Here is an 11,984-nt window from a genome sequence, read left to right as displayed (position 1 = left end):
AAGCCTGGCCTCAGCTATCCTTTGTACAACCTTTAGGATTTAGGCTAGGGAGGTAAAAGACTAAACTGTAACAGTGAAAAGTGTTTAATAAAAATACTCTCAGATGCTTTGACATAGCTGGAGTTACCTACAAGCTGTGCAGACTGTAGCACTGTTGCTGAATACTGTAGACAATCTACATACTTCTTCTAGTTACCCTTTGCTAGCAATGCTCTCCCTGGACCTGCATAAAGATATTAATAGCAGTTAATCTCACAGAAGGCTAGTGATCATCTTAACTCATGTTAGTAGCGAGCTTTACCTTCTCACTCTACCAGTATTCTGCATGAATGTACTCCTACTAGACTTTATTTTTATAGTAAACACAATTCTGGGAGAAGCTTTCCTATGCCCTCTGCTGGTTTTCCAAGGCATCCATTTTCAGCTTAGAGTGAAAATTCTTCCTTTAAAATACCAGTAGGTTTCCACACCTCTCCTCCATTTTCTTCTGACTGCAGTATGACGTACAGGACAGAATCATAGGTCCACACTACACAAATTGCCTCCTTCAGCTTCCCTGTGACTTGCCAAATGACTACCAGTTTTCATTTTTGCTTACTTGCATTTCTTTCTGAACTAGACAGTTCAGGAAAATCAGGCAATCCCCATCTTTTCATAAGCAGCAAGTTGCTTTGAGCAAGTCTGCACAGAGAACAGGAGTTTCCTTTGGTTGACCTTTCATATCAAGGAGAGCAGCAAACTCCATGCACCTTCAGCCTGAACCAAAGTCAAGACCCAAAGTCCTTTGTCACTGGATCAATTATCTCCTTGTATTTCCCCTTCACTGCCAAGACTCCTCTAACACCTACCTCTATGACTCTGGCAGCTCTACTAGGTTATGCCCAAGACTCTTCCAGGGTAATTGTCCTGTCCTTAATGTAAGTTTTGGATATATCGCAAGTGTTTTCCAAAAGCCCCAGACTGAACACCACTCTGATGCTCACTGCTGACTTATACTGGTATTCAAAGCCAGTTCAGCAGGCTTCAAGTTAAGATTAAGGTTAGGAAGTCTAACCCTTCTATTTCTACGTTTTTGTGGCATTTCATTTTGCTCTATGTGGAAATACAATCTAACTTGTCCATAAGCATAAGACCCTTTAATAGTAATCTCTAACTTCAAACAAAAAGATACAAGCAGTTCCCAAGGGCCAGATGCTGAGGTTTGACAAATATAAGTAGGATATACCTTCAGTGCTACAAACACATACCATAATTGCAGGTTGGGCCAGGTTATGAGTGTAATGAAGGATATGATGTTTTAAGATTCACATAGCCTGAGTGACACACATAGCTGAGACTCGATTTCTTACTTCTAACTTCGACAGTAAAGCCCAAAAACACAGAGAAAACCTTCTAGAATAAATTCAAATGTGAGCTAGATGCAGCTATGGATACACAATGGCAGTAACTCTGCCTTGCCAGGAAAAAGGAGGAACTCATTTATCAACCCAACTTTAATTTAAGATTTTCAATGTGAACACAGCCTTCCTTTAAATTTCTCTCTGCTTCAGTTTTCCCTTCACTCAAATCTGTACCTTTTTTAATGTGTTAGTCACTTGACTTAGCAAATGCTGTGTCAAATCTATAGTCTGCATTACTGATCAAGTTCTGTCTTTTCAGTAAAAGCTGGAACAGCAAAAAACTTCCAAGGCAGCAGAACTTACTAAAAAACAGAAAAAAAACCCAAAAGCAAACCACCACAGACAAATCCACAAAACAAAAATACCTGGCATGCACCTCCATTGTGAAATGATCAGTTTCCTAAGAGTCTCATAAATACACCACTCTTTCAGAAGCACTGGTATGCCAACAGTACTACTCTTTCTGAACTTACATCTTAGGAGACTTTAGTGGATTATTTTAAGAGGTCAAAATACAGTGTTAATTGACAAATTCTCCCCCTAGCATTCCCAGTGATACTATGGCCACACCATTCATAGGAGAGGAAGAAAACTTCTATTAAAATCATGCCAATGAAAGCCACTACTAGAGAATCCAGAGTAATCCTAAAACACAGAAGTGCAACTTGACTTCAACCAGTGGCAGCTGCCTTCACAATGAACGGACAGGCAAACAAATCACCATTTTCCTGTGGCATACACTTACAGTGTCCAGCACGTTACAGCTCAGGCCTTCATGAGCTAGCCAACACCTTTGTGTGTTACTGCCCACCTCCTTACATGAAGGTCAGAAGAACTGGTAGTAAGGTCACAAAAGCTTTTAACATCTACAACACCAGGACCAACACTAGCTCTGCTGCCTCAGTTCTTCAGCAAGCAGGTTTTCTCTATGCCCGCCTGTAACAGTTTGCCTGCTTAAGTGGAGAGCGTGCCTCCGTTCTAGCCAATGTGTCGTAGGTCACTTTCCTTCAGTAAGATCATACGAAACACCAGTACTCAATGGGAACAACAAAAGCTGCCATCAGTAGTAACTTCAGAGTTTTAATCAGGAAATCTTCAACAGATCATCAGAAATTTTGATTGACATTCATCTAAATGTTATGGTAATTTTAAGCAGTTTTTAGGTAATGAAAATTCATTAAATTCAACATAAAACAACTGCGCTGTAAATTATTAATCCAGCCCTGAGCTGGAGCATTAAGCTGGTACAGTCAACTTCTGAGGACAATGTTAATCCTGGAGTTATTTTTTCCATCAGTGCATTTCTTCAAACAATTATCCCTTAACCTTCCCAGAATCTCTGCTCTCAAATTTTCACTTCAACAGTGCCAGCCAGAAGTCCAAAACACGCAGCTATCATACCTCTGGCACCACAAGCGAAAACCTTCAATACACTCCATCTCAGGCTCTTAGATCTAGGATCTTCTCTTGGCCTCAACCATTTTGCAGAATTGGAAACCGAAGATACTCAGACAAATGACAATGTCAAATGCCCCACCGAAATGGATTTCACAAAGATGGACAGCAAGACTATGCATGCATCTTTATTCATAGCCATGACTACTTTGCCACATACTCTGTTTAATCATTTTAAGTTAGGCCAACCATCATTTCACTGGAAGAGACAAGCTCCCTGCTCTTCTTCTCATAGACAGGGTGGCACACGAGCATACACATCCCCGTTTGATAGGTACCAAGTCCATTTTAATAACAGAATCCTTGACCCAGAAACCATTAAATCCCCCTTCCCCAAACCAGTTGCATGCAGCTCTCCTGGGAACTCAGAATCTGACTTGCACCCGGAAATGCATCTGCTTTGTAGCATTGTTACTCATTCCTGTCTTGAGCATCCACTTTGACTTCATCCTCTGCAGGTACTGCATATCGCGCTGCTGAGCAAAGACTGTCCCTTCAGGGAGAGAGGAGGAAGAGAAAGAGGGATAAATGTCTGTAAACTTACTTACTACTTATAGGCAAACCAGCTAATCTGTCCATTTACATCAGCAGTTAGCTATACATTTTCCTTTCCATACTGGCACACTTCTTTTCACTTTTCTCTTGGGAAAGGCCAGTTCTCTCTGTGAATACCCAGTTCTCTCTGTGAATACCCATGACTGTGATTAAGGGAAAATGTTGTTTTGCATTCCAACATGCAGTTCTTTTATTTCACAAGTGGATATAGATCACATCACTGCTCCCCAACCGGGAAAGTATTCTAACTGTCAAAGAATGGTTTATGTTACATTATTAAATAGCAAGAGTAGTGGTTTTGACAGGCAGAAACCCAACAAATCTTAGGAAGTCACCAAATATCACAAACACGCATGCTAATGAACTGAAGGGTTTGCACAGAAGCCGCAATGGACTTTTAGACACAAAGAACTTCTGATAATGTATTCTGCTTGGGTGTCAGGAATGAAAGGGAACTGAGTGGAAAAAACTACTGCATAAAACCCCAGAAATCTGAAAAAAAATCGACCTATTTAATTGTAGAGTGATGACATCCTAGAACCTCCTCCTCCTCTGCAAAAACCTTACATTGCCACTTACCTGTTTGATTTGTCCAGCCCAAAGCTCTGTACTGCTGCAACACCCGCCCCACTGCTTTCTTATTTTTCGCAACAGCCACTGTTCTTGACGGACCAAACCGTTGCTTGTAGTATCTCATTAAAGAACGATGACCCACTCTTGCACCTGTTCAGAGGAGGGGACTTCTTATTATGCATAATAAAGCAGCTTCTGAAATGCAGTATTCAAGCATATTGTGAAAACTGTGGAAAATCCCTAAGCTGAGACATGCTTTTAAAAGGCCCAGAATGTTAAAAACTCTAGGACTGTTGGGAACTCCATGTAATTACTGTAAGAGCTGCTGTACTGTACTCTGCCTTGAAGAAAAGAACCAAAGAGTGCTGTTGTTCAAGAAGGCCTTAGCTCAGATAACAAACAGGCAGTTATCAGAAAAGATTTTAATTAGGGGAATGAGCAGAGAGGCAATGCTGTTTCAAGTAACCAGGGAGGTAACTTGCTGACATTCAGGAAATCTTCTGTAACTGCACAGTTGGCAGTGCTTTTCAGAATGAAAGGGCTGAGGTCCCCTCATAAAAAAACCCACCAAAACAACAAAAAAATGCAAGCAAGAGCACCAAATGCTATACAGGCAAGAGTAAGGTTGATTAAATAAATTAATTTTAATGAATTTGTTTACTGAATTAGTTGTCAGCTGCCTCTCTGCAAAAAACCTACAGTAGATAACCTAAGTTATAGCCTCTCCAAGTTGCACTAAAACAAGATATGGAAACTCTTGGAGTATACCATGAGAGTCGCATGTTAATGAAGAGGTAAAGCGGGCAAAGGAACCCCCTGCCCCAGTCCACATACACATTAATGCTGAAAAGTTGAACTACTTGGTAGCAAAAATAATGGAAGGTGAAGACAAAACCCCAAAGGAAAACACAGTAATGACATACGCTGCAGGTAACAGCTGCAGCTACGAGAAATGCAGAGAAAGTACGTCATTACACAAATCCTATGCCTACCTGAAGGAAGGATCAGCTCCATGGTGTCATCATCATAATCTAACTCTCTCTCTGCTGGGCGCTCTCCAGGCACCTCTGCATCTTCCCCATCCTTGTGATCAGGGTAACTACTCCTGTGGAAGAGTAGCAGTACATGGTTTATACGTGGTGAGCAGCCACAGCTATCCAGACGCATTGCACAGAAGAACTGCCATGCACAGCTACAGCAAGCCACAAACCATCACATTTCACCTACCTTGGTTTGAGAGTTCTTCCCAGTAGCACCCTGCCCTGAACAGAGGCTGAAGACAAGGACCACCCTTCCTCCACCCGGATCTATAACTCAGCACAGTTCTGCTGCTGCACACTTAGCAGAGACTTACAGCGAAAAGCCACCACTGTGCAGCCCACCAGCTCTGCACAGCCACTGAACGAGCGCTCCGAGAAGCAACACTAAATCCACCTGTCGCCATAACAGGAGGTATTTCTGACCAAAATATACACAGCTTAGGATAAGTTACAGAAAGTTCAACAAGAGGCCTCTAAATCACAGCAGTCCTGTTTAACTCCAGCTACCTCAAAAAAAAAAAAAAAAATTCTCAATAGGTATTAAGCCCACAATTTGCCTAAAAGGTAATGGAAGAGACAGTTACGCCCTTTTATGGTCTTTGCTGGTACACTGAAACCTAAACTCAGTAACAGCAAATATACAAAACAGAATTCAAAATATATTTTCATGTGGGACCAGTGTTAGTGGTCATGGGAGAGGAGAACCAATCGTGTTGTTATGCTTACCTAGAAAAGTGGTGAACCACCTGGTTTTGGCTGGGATAGAGTTAAATTTTTTTCTAGTAGCTGGTACAGTGGTGTGTCTTGGATTTAGGATGAGAAGAATGTTGCCAACACACTGATGTTTTCAGCTGTTGCTAAGCAGTGTTTATCCTAAGTCAAGGGTTTTTCAGCTTCTCATGCCCAGCCAGCAAGAAGGCTGGAGGGGCACAAGGAGTTGGGAGGGGACACAGCCAGGGCAGCTGACCCAAACTGGCCAAAGGGGATATTCCATACCATGGGACATCATGCCCAGTAGATAAACTGGGGGGAGTTGGCTGGTGAGTGGGGGGCACAGATCGCTGCTTGGGAACTAACTGGGCATCGGTTAGCGAGTGGTAAGCAACTGCATTGTGCATCAGTTGTTTTGTATATTCCAATTCTTTTATTATTGTCATGTTATTGATGTTATTATTATCATAATTAGTTTCTTCCTTTCTGTTCCATTAAACTGATATTATCTCAACCCACAAGTTCTACCTTTTTTTTTTTCCAGTTCTCTCCCCCATCCCACTGGGTGGGGGGAAGTGAGTGAGCGGCTGCATGGTGCTTAGTTGCGCACGACACAGCTACACAAAATAAGCATCAGAACCAAACAGGACTAAATTTTAAGAATGAATAATAGTTTCTGATGTAATATTCAACTGTCCTTTTGTCTGTCCCCACCTGTGCTCCACTCAAAGAAAAGCATTCTCACCTAAAATCATAGAAGTCTGCAAATTCCAGGGCAGCATCTCCATCTGTGAAGAGTTTGCAGTGACTTTTATCATTCATGTGAGCCTGTACTGCTTCTGTAGAGTAGAAGGATTTTCCTTTTTCATTGCACCAGATGCAGATTTTCCCAACACCAACCTTCTCTCCTGCAGAAAACATTAACACTTCTATTGGTCTGAACAGAGCCTCACTAGTCAATAATTAACATTTCTGTGATGTAGGCTTCCCAGCTTGCAGGCAGAGAGACCAAGAAGAGCCTTGAGCCCTTCATTTCCAGAAAAGCCCTGCTGTTCGTATGCCTTGACCCTATGGCTCCATCAGAGACAAGTCTATGCATTTAAAGATTTCTTATGACAAGGTATGGATCATTATGTGTTCTCAGTAACAAATTTCATATTTCCAATACAGTTTTCTATCTGATACTCCAAAATTATTTTATTCTCATCATTACTTGTAGACTTCAAGGAAGATACGCTTTTTCTAGCTTTTAGCAATCTCACAAGTACTGTAAACCGATAAGGCAAATACTTGTGACTCATTAGTAGGATAACACAGTTCATATGCACACTTTAGCAACAAAGTTTTGTCCTAAATTTTGTGTTAGCTGAACAACTTTCTCAACATTAGAAAACTACATGAGACCTACAGGGTACATGGCCACGTTTGCTCAGTAGGGTTTTTGCTCACTCTCCCCAGAAAGCCTGTGGTGCTGTTCATGATCAAAATACCAAACTAGACAGCGCTCAAATTTTACAAAAAAGACCCCAAACCCAAAGCATTTTAAGTCATCTCCAAGTGAAAATAAGCAATAACAGTATATAATTATCCTGATCAAAGATCAGAGAACATTTACGTGCATACCCAGGTACTTGATTAGTCCTCTGAGATCCACAAGGTACTCTATGTCTGGAATGAAGAAACTGTGAACTTTTGTCATATGGGCCACATTTTTCGTGAGAGATCTTGAATGGTGGGGACAGAACAAGCAGTCCGTGACTGGTATGGCCCCAACAGCAGAAGTGCTTTCAGCTTCCGTCTGCTCCTCCTCCTCTTCTCCCACACTTTCCATCTCTTCTTCAGAGCCGATGTCTTCATCAGAATCCATATCTTCCCAGTCTTTCAAAGGAAGTTTAAAAAATATTTACTTATATGATTACTTCTCTCAAGCAAGTCAGAAAAAGTTATCATGGAAAATGCTGCATTTTCTATTCTTAGAGCTAAGTGCCACACAGTCACTTCCAGGTGCAAGAATATACCACTGCCAGTAGAACACGTTTCTTTGTAAGACGTACAGCAAATCTCAAGTCTGCCCATAAAAAAGTTGGCAGACCCAGTATTCCCCCCACCACCATTTTCTCAACTATTAACACTTTATTGCTGTTTTAAAGCCTTAAATGTAACTCACCACAGCACAAGAACACAAGCATGGCTCATTAAAAACAATACAACTGTCAGAATCATGAAAATACTCATTTCCAGCAGTGACTCAGCAGTGAGGGAAAACACACTCCTGTTCACACTTACATCTTTAACAACAGAGAAGAACAAAGCCAGTTGTCACAGATGCACTAGGTTACGTTATACGTTAGTATATGCCAACATATACTAACAATTTTACACATTTGCAAGATTACTGCAGAGCTCATTAATGGACAGATGAACCAGCAATCTGACTATACCGCTAGAAGGGTCTAGAAATCTTTTTTAAGGAGTTCAGATCTGGGGCAGTAAGCATTTCCCAGTACGCTGTTCCTACTGGTCCCCTTCCAACTGCCATGTTGCAGAGTGTTTGAGAACAGGGAACAGTGCTCCTCAGTGTTGTAGGCTGCTAGTTAGAGATCTTTGCTATAGGATATAGTTTAATCATTTTAAAAGCCTGACACTGAATTTACAGGACTTGTAGGAAACATTCATGGACAAACACTGAAAGGGAAAATTAACATTCAGAAACCTACTGAGGTTTTAGCATTACAATTTGACTAACACGTTAATACAAAACAGGTGCAAGCTGGCTCCTTCTTGAGATGTTAAGATGCATGTTCAGAGGTATAAGTTTCTTCTCCTGTAGAAGAGATTCCCTGCATTGCAACTGAAATTTCACCAGCATAAAACTGCTGTAACAGATGTAATAACATGACACAATGGTTTCAGTAATGAACCTGGCATAGGATGGTCCCACTTCATTCATACGTGTCCCCTTGCTGCAGTTTAATCACCCCACTCAACTGCTCCAACAGATGCATTTGGAGCTGCACTGTAAACTACAGCACTGAAAGCATCCAGGTTAAAAATAACCCTTTTCTGGGAATTCTGAAGCTCTGATCTTTTCAGTTGTCCACTTTCCAGGCTGACCTTCAATAAAGAGCTGTAGCCACACAAGCGGTGAGGGTGAAGCACCAGGAACAGGCAGTTGGGGTGGCAACTCTTAAAGCAATTTTAATATAGATGCCAACGTGTTGAGAAGCTATGCCACACAGTGTCAGGCTAAGGAGCAAACTTTGTCCTCTGGTCTTGATGGGCAAAGAAAAACAAAACCAACGCCACACCCACCTCCCTTCAACAGATTAGTAAAGCGATTGATGGGACAACAGCAAATCATCGTGATTGGATTTTTGTTCATCTGTTTTTCAGAAGTGGTTTTAGGGTAACCTTTTATGTTAGCCTTCCTTAAAGGAAACTTCCCCTAGAATTTTACGTGGGAAAGAGTGCTCACATTAGTGACTGTTTATATTCAACCTTCACACACATTAGTTTCTTGCGCAGCTGGCAGTTCAGACACTAACACAGAGTCCTTGACTGCAAGCACAGGCCAACCTTAACTCCTTTGTTAAGCTGAAAATCTAATCAACAGGAAGAGCTTTTGCGATGGAAAATGCTGTACTAGTACAGAAATAGAGGGAGGCTTTTACAAAAAACCAACAACTACATAGCTTACCCCAAGCTATGTCTTGTGAGTATGTTCATTGCCTTACCTTCTTCCATATCCTCTTCTTCCTCTGCTTGTTGTTTGGCCAGCTTCTTTGCTTGCTGTTCAAACCACTGTACCCGTGGAGGTTTTTCCCATCGTTCTCTGCTCTGTGATAAGCTGGCGCTTCCTGTAGAAACTGGAGAGCTACTTGCATTACCAGGAGGTAAAGGTGTCTTCTTTGGAGATGAAGATGGCTGAGCTCTGATGGCTTGCTGAATAGCTGCGTTCATTTCATCTTTGTTTACACTCTCCAGGGCCAGTCCCTTTTCCAGGTTCTTTTCATTTAATATTTTCACCTTCTTGCTGACAGCTTGAACAGCTTTCTTCTCCAACTCCAGGTGCTTCTTGGACTTCAAGTGATTCTCGTAGGCATTGAAGGTGGAGAATCTCTTGCTGCAAACTGTGCAGTAAGTGGCAGTGATTTTGTTCTGCTCCTCTGCTACTGCTCTCTGTGCTAGGACTCTCTCTTGGAAATTCTCAGCAGTCACAGGAGGCATGTCAGCAACCTTACGCTTCAGGTTGTATCTGTGCCAGTCAGTTTTGTAATGGGCACGCTGAATGTCAGCATCCTTGAAAGCCACACGGCAGGTGATACAAGTATAGGTTGCCATTACTAGGAAGCAGGGGAAAAAAAATTATAATCATGCTAACGAAGATAAGTAACAGCCACAAAAACCCCCAAACACAACATCCTGACAGCACCCATGTAAGGCAGCATAAGACATACAGTTCTGGTACAGAATTAAATTTATTAAACACTGGGATTAGCAAACATCTGTGTACTAGAAGGAGCAAAAGAAGAAAAAAAATAAAAGACTTTGATACAGTTATCAGAGATCACTCGTAACACAGCAGCATCTGAGCATTCCAGCTCTGGACCCAGCACTGACTGTGCTTGTCAGGTCTCAGACACAGAACGAGAGGGTTCCCAGCCCTAGCAGCAGTGCTTGGAAAGCTCTGCACTTTTTAGTGAAGATTAGAAACTAAAGGTTCTTATCAAGCGTGTGTTCTGCCAACTATAGGCTTTTGAGGAGACCAGCAATTCCTCCAAAATAAGGGTAAAAAGGGAAAACCTGCTTTCATGCCTATTTTCCTTTTTCCACAACCTTACCAAATGGAAAAAAAAGTTACCGCATTTAAAAATAAAACCCTCTCTCAGCTATTTTGGAGCAGCACACGCACTGTCAACAACGCTTCACCCCACAGAACTGTTAATCTGGAGATGCAGACAGTCATGCCTAGATCCAGGGCTTGAAGCCACTGCTACCCTGGTCTTCCTCCACTTCCCACCATCCCATCGAGCTGCGTTACTGGGGCTGCCACAGGACAAGTGGAGGGCAGTGGCCTGTGACTGATGCTGTCCCTTCCAAAGCCACACATCTCCTTCCTTTTCAGTGCTTAAGAAAACTTAACTTTTTTTTTTAAACAAAGTTGATGGAATCTCTTGAATGCTCCAAAAGCAAAGACCAAAAAACCATGACCTAACCAGAGATCCCTATAGCCACCCCCATCTTTTAAACAATTTAGAAACACTATGGTTTAATCTGGAAAAAAAAAAAAAAGTAAATAATACATGGGGAGGAGGGGGTCTGAAAGCAGGTAGAGGAACAGCAGCCCCTCCCAGAAGCTATCAACAGAGAGAAGCAGCAGTGAAAGACACAAACATGCACAGAGTTGAAAAGTACTTTATCAAATGCTCTTACCTTGGAAGAGCTGGATTCCAAATTTACTGCTTGTGTTATCTGTAATCCTACAAAGACAGAAAACAAATTAACAGAAAATAAAGGCCAGGCTATTTTATTTGAATTACTGCAAGCATCCATTCAGCGTAACAGATGCTTTTTGTTTCAGAGGAAAAAGTGAGGGATCCCAATTGCTCTCTGAAGCATTTCCCTCCACCTGCAGAGCTCCCCGTCCCTTTCCCAGCCCAAGCAGGTATTTTGCTGCCAAAAACCAACCGGCGCAGAATCACGTTAGCTGTTAATCACAAACTCCTCGCGGAAACCTCAGGGACAGAATAGTTTGAACCGGTTTGTTACAGGTGAAGAGCAGCTACACGCTAGATTACCCTGGAGGCGATTAAAAAAAAACAAAACCAAAACCAAAACCAGATCAGAGGCAGAGGGATGTAACTAAGAGGATCCAAACCCGTAAACCTTCCTACCTGACTGCTAAGTGGAGAAAAAGGAAAAACAATTAGAACGCAAGGAAGGGGGACAGGCGCAGGCCGCCGCCTGAGGCGACTCGGGCAGGGCTGACGGGGACACCCCCAGGCCGCGCAGGCCGCCCGCGGCCGGGCCGGGCCTCACCCTCCCCGCCACCCCCGGCCGAGCCGAGCCAAAGCCGAGCCGGGCCGGGCCACCCTCACCGGCCACGTACCTGCGGCCCTCGGTACCGGGAGTCCCTCCGCGCCGCTACCGGCGGAAGCGCCAGCAGGAAGGAAGGAAGGAAGGAAGGAAGGAAGGAAAGAGGGGCCGGGCCCACCCCGCCGCCTCTCACGCCCCCTGCCGGCGCGGAGGT

General features: G+C 42.8%; 1 protein-coding gene across 1 annotated transcript; it reads right to left on the bottom strand.

The window, feature by feature from the left end:
• Positions 1-2,460: 2,460 nt before the first annotated feature.
• ZNF622 (zinc finger protein 622) lies at positions 2,461-11,916 on the bottom strand. The gene is made up of 8 exons (XM_075052237.1): positions 11,844-11,916; positions 11,168-11,214; positions 9,469-10,077; positions 7,358-7,612; positions 6,480-6,642; positions 4,976-5,088; positions 3,990-4,133; positions 2,461-3,348 (listed from the first exon to the last, which is right to left on the bottom strand). The coding sequence occupies exons 3-8, from the start codon at positions 10,073-10,075 to the stop codon at positions 3,221-3,223; spliced, it is 1,410 nt and encodes a 469-aa protein (XP_074908338.1). The 5' UTR covers positions 10,076-10,077; positions 11,168-11,214; positions 11,844-11,916; the 3' UTR covers positions 2,461-3,220.
• Between the last annotated feature and the right edge of the window lie 68 nt (positions 11,917-11,984).

This window comes from Buteo buteo, chromosome 20 (assembly GCF_964188355.1).
Source record: "Buteo buteo chromosome 20, bButBut1.hap1.1, whole genome shotgun sequence".
Classification (NCBI taxonomy): Eukaryota; Metazoa; Chordata; class Aves; order Accipitriformes; family Accipitridae; genus Buteo; species Buteo buteo.
The sequence above is the reverse complement of the archived record's forward strand: the minus strand, read 5'-3'. Positions and strand labels throughout refer to the sequence as shown.

Excerpts from the sequence above, each read along its gene's own strand:
- ZNF622 (XM_075052237.1), bottom strand. The coding sequence starts at position 10,075 with ATGGCAACCTATACTTGTATCACCTGCCGTGTGGCTTTCAAGGATGCT. Across the intron at positions 7,613-9,468 it reads AGAAGAGGATATGGAAGAAG|ACTGGGAAGATATGGATTCT; the intron begins GTAAGGCAATGA and ends TTCCTTTGAAAG. Across the intron at positions 4,134-4,975 it reads GGAGCTGATCCTTCCTTCAG|GTGCAAGAGTGGGTCATCGT; the intron begins GTAGGCATAGGA and ends TCCTCTGAACAG.